The sequence below is a fragment of the Schistocerca piceifrons genome, chromosome 6 (genome assembly GCF_021461385.2).
Source record: "Schistocerca piceifrons isolate TAMUIC-IGC-003096 chromosome 6, iqSchPice1.1, whole genome shotgun sequence".
NCBI lineage: Eukaryota > Metazoa > Arthropoda > Insecta > Orthoptera > Acrididae > Schistocerca > Schistocerca piceifrons.
In genome coordinates this window covers 395,861,408-395,877,199 of record NC_060143.1, presented here as the reverse complement: position 1 = coordinate 395,877,199, position 15,792 = coordinate 395,861,408, and the positions used below count along the sequence as shown (strand labels likewise).

At 41.4% G+C, this 15,792-nt stretch overlaps 1 protein-coding gene across 3 annotated transcripts in view; it reads left to right on the top strand.

Annotated features, from left to right (window-relative positions):
- Positions 1 to 15,365, top strand: part of LOC124803038 (inositol oxygenase-like) — a 33,926-nt gene extending 18,561 nt beyond the window's left edge. For all 3 annotated transcript variants that reach the window (XM_047264155.1, XM_047264153.1, XM_047264154.1), the window contains 3 exons: positions 5,026 to 5,162; positions 13,213 to 13,443; positions 14,851 to 15,365. In XM_047264155.1, the coding sequence (XP_047120111.1) occupies positions 5,026 to 5,162; positions 13,213 to 13,443; positions 14,851 to 14,959 (477 nt within the window). In that variant the 3' untranslated portion in view covers positions 14,960 to 15,365. The remainder of the gene's footprint in view (positions 1 to 5,025; positions 5,163 to 13,212; positions 13,444 to 14,850) is intronic.
- Positions 15,366 to 15,792: the final 427 nt, after the last annotated feature.

Sequence of the window (15,792 nt, the reverse complement as noted above, 5' to 3'; positions counted from 1 at the left end):
TAGCTGTTACTGAAAATACAGATATGGGACTGTCAGGTTCAGTAGACACTACCACAGGAATGTCTCAGACCAGTCAATACAACTAATTTTAGAAACATGAATATGACACTCATTCCACCAGTAGAAGAAATATCCATCATAAAATCTTTAAAATTAAGAATTCTAGTAATTACATAAAACACAAACAAAGTGAATTAAAGAGTGTGATTCTAGGTAACATATTAAGTTATCTTTGTAATCAGTCAGTCATCTGTGGAATATTTCCTAAGTGGTGGAAATATACTGAAGTTAAAGCTTTCAGAAAGGAGATAAGGTAATGCCACTTCCATCCAGTTTCACGTTTACTAGCATTCTCGAACATTTTACGAGAGATAATATAAAATTAGTTTCTTATCAATCTGACAACAAATAATATATTGTCAAAGTCACAATTCATGTTTCAAAAGAATTCTGATATTGAGAAGACTGCCTACACATACAGTGAGAATGTACTTCATTCATCAGACAGTAAATTACAGGCTACTGGTATATTTTGTCGTATGACAAAGCCTTTAGTATGAATCACAAAATTTTTTCAAGTAAATTAGAATATTAGGGGGCAATAAGAAATGCTGCCAAATGGTCTAAATCCAACACCTTTCACAAGTAACAAAGGGTATCATAAGGAAAGGGATATGTATTAAGCTATGAGTCATCATCAATTTGCAATTAATTATATGTGGCATCTGACAAGGCCCTGTCTTAGGGTTCTTCCTTTTTTATGTTTATTAGTGACCTTTCATCTGCAACGCTGCCAGATGCCAAAATTTTCTTTCAGATGACACAAACATTGCAATAAATAGTGAATCAAGTATAATCTTAGAAATATCGGTTACTGGACATTAGTAAATGGTTTTTAGACAATTATTTATCAGAAAACTTTGAAAATAGTGCACTACATGCAGCTTGCAACTTGTAAGATGTTTCCCGCCAGCATATGCCTAAAATATGATGACAAACAAAAGAAGCTGACAATGTTAAATTGTTGGAGTTAGAACTTCATAATAAATTCTGGGAGGAGAGATCTACAGAACTGCTGAAGTGCCTAAATGCATCTCTGTTTTAAATATGAATAAACTCAGTTTCTTCTCCATTGATGGATTTCTATGCAGAATCAACTGATACATTATGTTACATATAACATCAAGCAATGCGAGTAGTAGTGCAATCGGACTTGCGTACAAATAAGTGTTGAGCAATGATTTTTCTGTTTGATTAAGCATGGCTACATGTAGCCTAAGAGTTATCATGTGCACCTCAGTCTGTTGAACATTTGTATTTAAATGACAAGTTATTTATTACTGTTTTAATGATAATATGCTTGAGATTTCTTTGAATTAATTCACATCTACGAGCACCATTTCACTTGGTATCTGTGGAAGGTACATTAGCAGACTTGTTTTTCTTTGTAATATTTGTTGCATATTTGTATATTTCTACATCTTGGAGGATCTCCTGGAACGAAAAGTACATCTAATCTACCTAATCCGCTTTCAGATGCGATCCACTAATAGTGAACTAGTAGCTGACTCTCACTGTAACATATCACAAGATACTTCAAAAAAGGCTTTGTATCTGATATTGTTTTGTTCGTTTCACGACTGATTTGGGTATTATTCGAATTAGTAAAAATTTCAAGCTCTTCCAGGATATTTAAATGGTATACTTTAGGGACATAATGAAAGGTAACCAGATGTTGTATGCATCCCACCTTGTGTACACATTTTTTAAAATGAGTTATGTACAATAACTTTTTCATATCTATCATGATTATCCCAAGAGATTCCAACTGATACGCTTACTTAGCTTCAAGTTTTTAACTAATTAGAAAAAGTCACATCAGTTGTTAAATGTCAATTATCAAAGAGTTATCAGAATATTTTTTATCTTTTTTTGCTTCTTTTTTGGATCTCTTCTCCCTTTTCTGCCTTTTCCATTGTTGGCGTTCTTTTTAATGAACATCTGATCTTGTTTAATAGTAGCTTAATTTACCAGATCCTTCATATTGGCTGTTTAGTGCACACTTGCGACCGCCAGATACTAGTTTGGCGTTTGAGACCACATCTAATGGTGATAATCATCTATCCCGACTCTACTTCACATCTAGCTAATCTACACGAGTTGCTAAACTTTTTTTACTATTCGTCACTTTGAGATGGCTTTACCTCCCAATAATTTTTGCATTTTGAATTCTTGTAGCTGTGATTTAAGAAATACTAATTTAATATTGTTACATTGTCAAATTTAGCATTCAGTTACAACAATGAGAGCACAGAGTTGTTTAATTTGTTAGTATCTCTCTAATTGATGAGCTTCTGTGTAAGTATTTAAGTATGAATTGTTTTGTGTAGAAATTAATTGCACTTCATAATTTTGTGTCCTATTACTTCACTATTCATCTCTACTTTCTTTTTAAACAGATCTGATGTGACTTGATTATAAGCCGAAAACGGTGATGGTACAGTTTGTGTGATCTGAGGCTGAACTGTTATATATTACAAGACAGTCACTGTGTTTTCCTTAGGCAGTATACCTAGACTGCGCAATTTTGCACGTCATTAAGTCTGTGTGATTGCATATTGCTCTATAGTGACCTTCATCTGTCATGAAGTAGAGAGAAGTTTTTGACCATAACTACCACATTTGAGCGTATAGTGGTGTGGATCACTATGCGTATTGTATCAGTGTTGGCAGAGTATCAAGGGAAGTTCTAATTTAAAGGCTCCTGGCTGAAATGGAAAGTATTATTCTCACTCCGAGGAACATCGTTTTCTGTCTCTGCAGTACAGAGAGCTTTGATCTCATAACGGACTTGAATCTATATTTTCTTCCTTTTAAAGCTCAAATTTAAAAAATTCCGTCACTCACTATGCAGGGTGTTCAAAAACAGATGTCGAATACTTTGAGAAACAAGAAAAATAAGTTCAGTAAACATCGATATGGAAATTCGTACTTTCCGAGATGGAAATGGAAATGCCGTGTGGCTAGGGCCTCCCGTCGGGTAGACCGTTCGCCTGGTGCAAATGATGATGATTAGAATAACACAGCACCCAGTCCCTGAGCGGAGAAAATCTCTGACCCAACCGGGAATTGAACCCGGGCCGTTAGGTATGACATTCCGTCACGCTGACCACTCAGCTACCAGGGGCGGACACTTTCCGAGATAAGACGAATAAACATGTGTCCGGAAATGCATATTTTCTGCATTAAACTCGTTCTTACAGGAGGTGTTGAACGTTGCGTCCATTCATAACAATGCAACCCTCTGCCATCCGGCGTAAAGAATGACGCGCTCTTTTTACTTGGTTGTTGTTGTTGTACCTGCTGGCATACATCGAAGTCGCGACCTTTTGTTGCCCGGACATCGTTGATGGCATGGCGTAGACCAATTCCTTCAAGTGTCCTCATAACCAAAAGTCTTGGAGATTAAGGTCTAAGGAACGAGCAGATTGATGTGTGCCCCATCCCCACCCAACCAATCCAGCGGTCCTGAAATATCTGCGTCGGAAAGTGGCACACATTGAGACAAAAGTGTGCTGGTGCGTCATCATGCATCAATCACATTTCTATTCGTTTTTGCAAGTTCAGATAATGCGCCTCAGTTAACCGTTGCGGTACGATGTATGCCCCTATTGATCTGTCGCCAAGTACGCCTGACCACACATTGATTGAGACTCGATGTCGATGAGCTCTTTCCTGAATTGCTTGGGGTACATCTGTCCAAACACGCCGTTTATGGAAATTCATAACACCATCTCTTATGAACCCTGCCTCATCGGTAAACAAAATCTTGGATGTGAAGAGTGGATCTGCGGCACACTTCTGCAACAGCCTGGCATGATGATCCTATGGCGCTACAGCCTGAACGCGCTGTAGATGATATGGATACAGCCCATGTTCATGAAGTAACCCCCAGATAAGATAGTGGCACAAGCATTCTGCTGCTGCTAATAGTCGCACACTGATCCAAGGGGTTTATTCCACCGAACCTAGCACATGCTCCTCTGCGTCAGGTGTACGGACTGTACCGGGCCTTCCACTGTCAGTCTTCCGAGGTACAAGGGTACCTGTGTCCCCCAGACGCTGCAAAAGTCTGCCGAATAGCTTATGAGAGGACACTCTGCGCTGTGGATATTATTTCAGCGTAGAGTGCACGGGCTCCCAGGCGATGTCCATTTGCTAAACCTTAGCAGAATATCACATCCGTGGTGGTGGTGATTCATATGGGACCAAACTGCTGAGGCCCTCAGTCCCTAGGCTTACACGCTGCATAATTTAAGTTGAACTAACTTACGCTAAGGACAACACACATACCCATGCCCGAGGGAGGACCCGAACCTCCGATAGGGAACTGCGCGAACCGTGGTAAGGTGCCCTAGACAGCGCATCATATCCGTCATTTCACTTGCCGTGTAGTAGGCTACTATTTCCTAACAAGTGGTGGAAGAGAGAAAATGTAAACGTACTATATCATTTTTACGTACAAACAAGGTAATAACAGTTTGGAATCAGGTGAAACAGCATGATACGTATCCAGCATTGACAGTACTGTGCAGTAAGGCGCAGAACACGACGAAAACTAACGTAGCCTACAACACGATTCCAACAACATAACTGACTGCAGACCACCTAATGATAGGTAGAGCACTTTAAGACATTGTAATACCCTACCGGAACATTTGACGGAGTGTCAAAGCAACGACTGTGCTAATATCAGCAAACAAGCGTGGCACAACCCTTCGTATAAACAAGTGTTTATATCGGATAGTCTGCGTTTCCGGAGCCGTATTTATTGGACTTTTTTTTCCGCTGAGTACTACCACCTCTCAAACTATTTGACACTTTTTTGAACAACCTGTATATTTCAGTCGATGAGCAGTGATTAAGTATTTCAGCAGCTGCGAGCTCTCTCTGCCTCTAGGAGCAGCGTTCTGCTTTTGACTTACCCTGGTAGTCGGCCGGTGTTGTGATGGTCTTGTGCTGCAGGTACTCGCGCTGTACGGCGAGCCGCAGTGGGCCGTGACGGGAGACACCTTCCCAGTGGGCTGCGCCTGGGCCGAGTCCATCGTCTACAGAGACTCCACATTCCTGGAAAACCCCGACACTTACGACTCCAAGTACAAGTAAGCGAGCACTGGCACCTACTCTACTCTAAATCAACGACGGCGATGCAGAGGAACACTGGAAAAGTTGTCGGAATGGAAAAGCTGCTGGCTTACTGGAGCTGAACTGTCGTAAGAACAGTTGTTGTGATGTCGATATTGTTCCGTTAGAATATTCAAACGTTTTACGTGTATCTACATAACATACATCACGAATTGGAAGTTTTAGAGGATTGTTGCGCCTTTATGATATCCTGATTGTAACACAGCAGACAGCTTACGCATAACTCACTTTTCGGTGGTACACACTGCAATCACCATCTGCACAGTGTATGAACTGAAACTGAGAAACGATTAAGAGTTCGCCCCAAGTTCAGCACCAAAAATGTAATAAAATAAATTACTGATTCACATTAACTAAAGCCAATTTTTAGCCTTTTTTTCGCAAACTTCATAATTACAGTACGACCTAGGTTTCTCATCATAAATCCATTTTCTATGACATGACTCATCCCAACGATAAGAACCAAGCAAAGAAAAACATGTCAACTTTCTAAAGTATCGATTCTTGACTTCATAGCTCTCCTCCAGTGTTTAGTAATAATGACTTTTGTAAATACTTTCGTAATTTTGTCAGAGTTGTCAACAGAGATAACTTTTACAGTTTAAGTCAAGAACTGATTGTTGTGGACTGGCAAGACAGCCAATCCACAATGACGGGTAGCCGAAAGGCACGCGTTTAAGCTCACGCAGGCTGGCGTGAGGTCTGGAACAGGTAAAGTATTTGAGTCTAGCAAATAAAGTACGTAGCTGTTGGAATACTTAACTTTAATCCATAATTGGTGAACATCGGTCTGGCGGTACATGCATCACAAGATAAATAGCAAATGATAATGGCGCCTTGCTAGGTCGTAGCAAATGACGTAGCTGAAGGCTATGCTAACTATCGTCTTGGCAAATGAGAGCGTAATTTGTCAGTGAATCATCGCTAGCAAAGTCGGCTGTACAACTGGGGCAAGTGCTAGGACGTCTCTCTAGACCTGCCGTGTGGCGGCGCTCGGTCTGCAATCACTGATAGTGGCGACACACGGGTCCGACGTATACTACTGGACCGCGGCCGATTTAAAGCTACCACCTAGCAAGTGTGGTGTCTGGCGGTGACACCACACTGATAGTATAGGAACTTTATAAGTTTATCTTTGCTTGGTTCTCATATTCAGGATCAGTTATGTACTAGAAAACTGGCTTATAACATGAAACCTAGGCCTCATAGTAATAATAAAGTTTGTAAAACAAGGCCAAAAAATGTTTCGTTCAGTTTATGCAATATACATAGTTTCGACAAGAGCCCACATTTTAATCAACTAAAATTACTGACTCACCAAAATTTTAATACGTTAAAATTTGTGAGATGGCATATATAAATCTCGTGGCTGATTTGACCGAGTAGAGAATCGACTCAGTAATCGAACAAGTATGGTGGCAATGAACTGTCTCCTCACACCAGACGACACAGTCAGTTTTGCACAAAGGCCTGAGTTGCAGGTGCAAGGTCGGAGCAGTGCTACCATAATCCATCGTTCGTGTGGCGATATATTGACGGTCAGCATCTTTCATCTTCCGTGTTCTGCAGCTTGGCGACTACACTTTGGGCGACTTAAGTCATTCCTTCTTCTGCTCTGGATGACTTAATCCCTCAGGTATAGCGCTCCCTGCAGCTGTTGCAGTGTTCCTGTGCTTGTGCTTCTGGCGACTATTGTCTGCGACGATTATCTTGCAGAGGCAGCATTACTTAATATTTGAAGGCTGAGGACACTCGAGAAAGTGCAGTTGCGTGATTATATTCAAACATCGAGCCGCAACGGATGTACAACCGATATGGAGTAGGGAAAAAGTATGCCCTAAAGTGACAACCAACGTAGAAATTTGTATAAGAACTCTGTCTCTCTCTTACTGCCCGACACATCTATCTCTGCATTGCTAACTCACTGACTAATCTCTCACTGGTTATTCACTGTTATCAGATCACTGATGTAACTGTTTCATTTGATTCCTCTGACTGCCTGTTGACCGTCAAATTACCGTCTGATTAATCATCATGTGCTTCTGTCCACCGACTGACTGCACACCGTCTCCTAACAGAAGAACTCTTTGCTGCTCCTCATTGTTACTGATCTCCCTCTCTCTGTCCTCCTGGGTGCTGGATGTTCCAGCGATCATCTTTGACATTGACTGATTTAATTGGCAATCTCCCCTAATGAACGTTCGACACTGTAACCACACCTCCCACCTTCATACAGGATGAAAACTTCTGGTTTTCCATCTTGCAGCATCTGGCGTCTCATGTGTTCTGTATTGCGGTACTTCACTCCACAGCCTGTGGCTTCCTAGCATACTGCTTCAAGTATCTGCCTTTATTCAAGAGCTTTCAAGAAAGAGGCCTCCTATAACAAATCCACCTGTTTGTAATGGGAATGACTGTGCTTTGCTCAAGTGTCAACAGGTGCTTGTGACTTGAAACATCCCTCTTGCTTCCTGTCAAACTTCAAATGGGGCAATACTTTCAGAGTGAGGCAAACACTCTAGTTAACCCGTCGCCGTCTAGATTCTGGGAAAATCTCATGTACCAATTGTGGACCAAGTGCTCCTCTTGTCCCCAGCATCCGGTACCGAATTATTACAACTGCCACAGGTCATAGTGGAAGGTGCTCTGTACACAGATTGAAATATTTCTCAAACGTTGTGTAAATGTTCATCACATAAGGGTTATTAAGCGTACAGCTTTCGTTATATTCGAAACTTATGTCTGCCATCGACACACCATGTGCGTGCCCCTCGGGAGCCAATACACCCTTGTGTTTGTTGTGCCATGGAAGCAGCCTGCCTCCATATAATATCTTGAAGAACATACTGTCACGCCTCAAACATAAATATTGCTGATACAAAAAGTGTATGCCCTTCCGTTACATCACAGACGTGCTCTATGGGTGAGAAATCGAGGGACTGAGTAGATTAGTCAAGAGTTTGTACATTCCTTAAGGTATTTGACATGTGAACTGCAGTGTGATTTCTTGCATTATTCTGATGGAATATACCATTTTGTTCCATGGTCATGATGGGGGTGATACCAGGGTTTACAATTCCTACTATAAACTGACTGAAATTATTAACAACTCAGTCCTATTGTCATATCCAATAATACCTGACTCCATGATTCCAAAAGTTGTCTCAAGAGTTGATACTTCAGTGCACCAGCCGCCTACTGACACACTACCGTCATTCTAACCGTTACCAACAGAAGGAAGATCCATCTCTGAGCACCATAAAATGACACTCAATGTCACACTTGACGCAGGTTCTACATCATACAAACCTCTCTTGCCTGTGGTACGAAGTCAGTAGTAAACGACGTATCGCAACTGAGGATCACGACCCAATTTCCATTATTTCTTGGTGCACTTTTCGCTCTAACCCATGCCTAGATTTCACTACAGTCATGTAGCCATAAGAACCAGCAAAACAATTCTAATATCTTCTCGTGATGTAGTTCTGTCACAAGGACTCATGCCTATTTTTCTAGCCACACTGTTGAGCCAAATCCATACCGCTACTAGTTGTTCTGCGGTCATTCTACTACCGAGTCAACTTTCTGTATGATTGTCGGTACGTTCCCATGTCAGTCACGCCAACGATACAGCCCTTCTTAACGTTCAAAGGATAGAGATAAGCTGTATGACTACGTCCTTTGGGCATACTGTGTTGTGGTCTCCAATGAAAAGTACCTGTAACGTGAGGTACACCGAATAACATTAATGTACACACACCATTCTTCGTCTGTAGGTATTGCTTATCTCTGTACTAAAAATAAGTTCGCATAAGGATGAAATTTTAATGAACATGTAAGTATTGGGAAATCACTTTGATAGTGTTCGGTCCAGGAGTTCATGGTGTATCACTACTCAGCTCCAGAACTGTGTGCAAGAAGTAGGGGTAGCATTGAATAGCATTTCGTAAGTTCGAAAATACACCTTCATACATGCATATGACGTTCTGCATCCGCACTTACAAAGATACTCCGCAAGCCAACATTCGGTGCGTGGCGGAGGGCATCCTCTATCACATTCAATGTCATTTGATGATTTGCACTGTACATATACACAGTCCAGACACATTGATTAGTTCACCGCCAATGTTCGACGTCAACGCTCAATAATCACTCCCAGATGACAGGTGGCAGCACTAACAGAGCAAGGTATATGACACGCGGGGGGGGGGGGGGGGGGGGAGAGCAGTAAGCAGTACAGCCGTTGTATGAGGAAGTGGAGCGCATATATCTGACATCTAAAACGGCGTGGTCATTTTCTTTCGGGCGAGGGGGTAGAAGCATTTCTGGAACGGCTAAGTAAATAAACTGTTCGCGTGCTGCTGCAGTTGGCGTTGCCTGGCTAAATGGGGCTATCCAAAACCAGTGCCGACTGTGGTGAACCACAAGTCGTAGATGACAGAAATGAACGACGGCTGCAGAGATGTACACACCCGAATAGACGTGCAATAGTTCAACAACTGACTGCCCTGGTGGGCCAAGGGGATACCATCAGTGTCTCTACAACGACCATTCAGTGAATGTTCCTGCGTATGGGCCTCCACGGCAGATGCCTGGTTCATGTACACATGCTGACTGCTGTTCATCGGAGATAGAGGCTGGAATTTGCAAGCCAGTACCACTACTTGACATCCACTGAATGGCGACAGTTGCCCTTTTCAGATGAATCACTTTTTATGCTCCATTGGACACATTGCCATTGACGTGTAGGGTGTGAAATGTCTGGAAGGAAAGTGTCTTGACCGGAGGAGGGAGCTTTATGATCTGTGGAATGGCATTCCCTGGGTGATGTCGTCATTCAAGAAGGCACGAAGTATCAACAGAAGTAAACATCTATCCTTGGGGACAATGTCCAATCCCGCACATAGAGTGTTTTTCCTCGGGACTACGGCATCTACCATCAGGATAACGCAATGTGTCACACAACTCGCAGAGTGCGGGCGTCATTCGAAGAGCGCAAGATAAGTTTACCGTACTCTCGGTGGCCATGAGGCTCTCTAGATTTAACCCAATCGAGAATCTGTGGGGCCATTTCGAACGGGCTGTATTGACCATCGATCTTCAGCTGAAAAACGTAACGCAGCACTAGACTCGGCGTGGCTTCACATCTCTGTCGGTATCTTACACAATCTCACTGACTCTCTTTCTGCACCTCTCGCAGAGGTCCGTGCTGCAAAAGGTAGTTATTTGGGATTTTCACAGACGGTCATATTAATGTGAATGGACAGAGTATCAGCACACATTCAGGTCTAGATACGATTTATATATATTACACAAACACTGATTCATTATTACCGTTATGCTTTATAAATTAACCGTTCTTGAAAAACATTATTATTCGTATGTTCTCTTGTGTCACGTATCTTGCAATGGCATTACACTTGTGTAAACTGAAGTGATAGGTTTACATTTAAAATACGAGGCCGTGCCAGTAATAATATAAAATAATTCAAAGATAAATGATACGTGTATCCACATGATCGCCGTACCGATTTTACTCACAAGGTAAAAATAAATAGAAAATAAAAATCACACACATACGAACAATCTTGTTTCATGATATGATTTTACATAAATTCTCCGTGTTATGGAGCAGTCTACGTTCCTAATTAACTTTTTCACCCTTACGGCTCACCGTTCGGGGCAAGCGAATGCTATTTCAGCGTGTTGAACGTGTCAGATTCGTAATGTGAATGAGTCTGATGACAGCCTGAAGAGTTTAGTGTTGCGTTTCTTTTGTTCGTCGTATTTATAATGACAATGAGAGGATGAATGTCTCTGTCGGCGTACAGGCTACTATTCTTGTATACCAGTAAGGGACCCATTGAGTCTATCGCCTTCATCCGACGGACTGCAAAGTCTGGCCAAATAATTATGGTGAAAATATTACCCTGTTCACGTTAGAGTAAATACTGGTAATGAAGATACACTGCGATCATATTTAGTTTTTCCACGTACTGTTTATAGAGCTGAAGTTAGAAACTTACTTATGGCACGAATTACAGGACGCTCAAACGAGGAATTATATCAACATACACCAGTAGTATACAACAACGTTGTCGTGGTTCGTCAAGTAGCCTACCAAGGGCATAATGTACTTCTGCTTCTTCAAGGACTCGGCCTACGAGACCATGTAAACAATCGAATATTCTTTACCTCATTCTTCACTTTCTTATAACTATTTTTTCATCGGGTTTACTTTTTTTCTTTTCTCGGAGAGTATTTAAAGTTTTAATTAAATTTTCTTTTGCTTTGTACGATGTCGTCTGCCGTACTCGTTTCTTCCAATATCTCTTTCTATTTAAATCCACTGAAGTGCTTTCCTATTTCCGCAGTCTTTTGCTGAGCCTACTGGAGTCCATTCTCACAACATTTTGAAAGAGTAAGTCTTTATTTCATCAATATCCATACTAGTCCTTTTCTGTTCATGATTTTTCTTAAACTTTTCCTGTTCTCTTTACCTTTTCCATGCCTCGTGGAATGTAGACTTCATTTATTCTCTCATAAAGATCTGTTTGTTTGACAACATACTGCAGAGTGTTAATTTCTCCAAAACTTAATCTATTTTTTGTTACTAACAATGTGGCCAAGGTTTATATACGGACCATCAACTTAATTTTTCAAAACACATCTGATTTCCAACGCTCTTTTTTACGTTTGTCAGAATATTTTCTTGTTAAAGTCTTCTCACTAAATTTCCAATAAATGTAGCAAATGTCGTAAGCAGTCAAGCAAATTATACGTATACCACAGTCTGTTCTCATGATATTGTCGTATTTCTCGAATGTTCTCTCCCGAGTCTGTTAGTAGTTTATCAAGACCACATATTGCGAAACATGGGATCAAAGAGCCTCAGTATCTGAAAAACCCCTAGTTAACAATTTATACCCTTGGTTTCTCTGGTTGTCTGTGGGTGTTTGTTTAGTCACAATCATGCCCTGAACTGATATCATACTCGTTTATGATATTATACGAACGTATTCATTCTGTCACAGACTTTTATTATATTCTGAAAGTAGATGTTGCATTTATCTCGTGTTATTCTTTCTAGTTTTACTGTTTTTTTTCAGTGGTGATAAAATATTCTGTTGATCGTCATAGCAAATCAGGTTTCATTTGCCCACAAATACAGTGTGGATAATAAATAAGTGAAGACATTAAAAACTGTTATCAATATCGATATTCGCACGCTCGTGATGAAATCAAATTTTGTATGAGAATGTTGAACGTAGAATGCCAATTTTTCTTACTGTCGCATCATATACAAATGACTCAAGAAATTTCTCATTTCGCAGCTCACAGTTCATGGCGAGCTGCCACTCACTCGCTATTTCGCCTACTGACACATGTCATGCTGAACTTCCAGTTTGTGACGTCCTCTCTCTCTTACCAACATATTTACTTATTATATTAGTAAGTCGGTTGTGCATTTATTTAGGTCTCCTGACTGCGTCAAGAGTGTCAGATGTTGCGGCTGTCAGCGTTTGGTCTCCAGACTGGCCGAACAGTAACCCAAACGGCGACTTAAAGGAAGAAGGTAGTGTCTCCATCTGTTAACGACTGCCACACAATTTGCCAAAGATTTTTTCATGTGTTAATGTACATCCACCCCTATTCTTATGTGCAGCGGTGATGCAGGCAACAGAAGAATTTGACAGATTATTCTGAAAAATTCTATCTAGAATGATCAATGCGTCGCCATTTCTGGTAACCTGACAGAAATAGCTTCGTTTCCTTTTTTTCCCTTTGCATTTCTTCGTGCATTAAATTGCTCATATGTCAGTGAGATATTATGCTGTAAACATTTTAAAAATTCAGCGTTCAGCTCTATTTTACTCTGGCGATTTTTCAGGTGACCCCCTGTGTGGTCTAAACCAACCCATAGGTACAGGTACAAGACGCTTCTCCCCATCTTCAGTTAACATATATCGTTGTGTTTATATCAGTCGAATTTGCCTTCACCAACAGCACCAAGTACGGGATATATTCACCGCACTGTGGCCTGGACAACGTGCTGATGGCGTGGGGACACGACGAATACATGTATCGCGTTCTCAAGCACAACGACTCAAAGCTGCCGGAAGTGGCCCACAAGATCATCCGCTTCCACTCCTTCTACCCATGGCACTCCGCTGGCGACTACATGCACCTCTGCAACGAGGACGACATGGAAGTCTTGACTTGGGTCCTCGAATTCAAGTAAGTCTAAGAAGCACAAAGAACCAGTTTGCGCAATTAACAAATTTCTTCTGCAAAATCTTACTTATGAATAGTAACGCTGTCAGCCTCTGTAACTGTGTGCCAAATACAAGTGACAGAGTATAGAGCTAGTTTCTGAGTATTGCTACTCCTTATTAATACGAGGGTTGGAATTTAATAGTGACAACTATTTATTCACAGCCGATACAAAACAGTTACATGTTTTCACCTTTTACTGGCCTTAAAAGTACTCACCAGTGTTATGTAGAACCCGTTGTCAGCGATGTGGAAGGCTTCGTATACCGTTAGCAGAGCCTGTTCTGTTGATGGTGCGAATGGAGCGGTCTCTTGCCGGTCGAATCTCTGGAACAGTTCTGAAGCGAATGCCACGAAGTGGTTCCTTCATTTTCGGAATCAAAGCAATGTCACAAGGACTTAAGTCTAGGGAGTATGGTGGATGCTACAGTACTTCCCAGTCCCATCTACCGAACAGAACAGCCACAGCTTGCGCTGTTTGCGGCCACGCATTGTCGTGCAAAATGATGGGTGGGTTGCGCAGAAAGTGTCACCGCTTCTTTCGCAAAGCCTTTTTTTGAAGCAGAGCCTGTTCTGTTGATGATGCGAATGGAGCGGTCTCTTGCCGGTCGAATCTCTGGAACAGTTCTGAAGCGAATGCCACGAAGTGGTTCCTTCATTTTCGGAATCAAAGCAATGTCACAAGGACTTAAGTCTGGGGAGTATGGTGGATGCTACAGTACTTCCCAGTCCCATCTACCGAACAGAACAGCCACAGCTTGCGCTGTTTGCGGCCACGCATTGTCGTGCAAAATGATGGGTGGGTTGCGGAGAAAGTGTCGCCGCATCTTTCGCAAAGCCTTTTTTTGAAGCACCAGCTGCGACCAGCTATGCGAAAGAAGCGGCGCAACCCACCCATAATTTTGCACGGCAATGCGCGGGCGCATACAGCGCAAGCTGTGGCTGCTCTGTTCGGTCGAGGGGACTGGGAAGTACTGTAGCATCCATCATACTGCCCGGACTTAAATACTTGTGACTTTGATTTGATTCCGAAGATGAAGGAACTACTTCGTGGCATTCACTCCATTCGCACCATCAACAGAACAGGCTCTGCTAATACTATACTACGCCTTCCACATCGCTGGCAACGGGTTCTACACAACGATGGTGACTACTTTCAAGGACAGAAACAGGAGCAAACATATAACTCTTTTGTATCGGTTGTGAATAAATAGCTGCCACTATTTAAGTTCCAACGCTCGTTTTACTTTGACTCGACCTTCATTTCTGTCATGAAGGCACCTACGAGATGCTGAGCTATTCAAGGCTCTGTTCTTCCTCAAAGTTTTGTTACGTGTAAAGTAATTCCTTTACTGTAATGTTCTGTTGCAGCAAGTACGACCTCTACACTAAGTGTGACAGAGTCCCAGATCTGGACGAGGTGATGCCCTACTACCAGAGCCTCATTGACAAGTACATCCCGGGCGTCCTCAACTGGTAGACCGTACTCAAGAGTGCCAAACAACTTGTGTTCCTTGAGATATAATTTCCAGCGCCCATGACGGTCGTTTTACATCATTCAAACATCAGGAGCACGTGTTTCTTTCTTTGCTGACTGTGATACTGTACTTTGATTCTATCACCATGTTTATGTTATTGATGATGTGAACTTAGTGAGTAGATGATAAGGTAATTCTTCCAGTAAGCTAATTCTTCTTCTAAAGTTATTATTAATATTTTTTACCGTTACAAACAAGTATGGCCTTTACTGAAGTACCTCAAAGTTCAATACGCTACACGAGGAAATAAAATATCAGTGATCTCATGATTGTGATGGGATCTGTCTACACCAATTTATTTTAAATCGTAATGTATCGGATCGAGAAATTAAAGTGACCTAATTTTCAGACCTATTGCATTACTTTAGACAAACGGTAGGTACAAAAATTAAAAATTATATTATATCTTACAATACGTAAAAGTATTGGCTCTTCAAATCAGCTAACAGTTGTACTGGAGCTAAATAACAGTTTCTGTCCATCTTGTTCTCTCTTTAATATTAAGAAGAATACTGCTGTAAAATATTATCATAGGTAATTGGCAGTCGACAAGGGAAATTGACAGAATTAAATTACCCCTATTTCTTGCGCTATTCATAGAAAGTACCTACAGAATATATTCGACCCTTCTCTAGCGACGTGGCGTAGTGGTTATGACACTAAATTCACATTCCGGGCCCATATTGTTAAAATTCCCTGACATGTGGATTTATATTATCCATTGTTTACCTAAACCACATTATGCGAATACTCTGATAATTCCTTTGAAATGGAC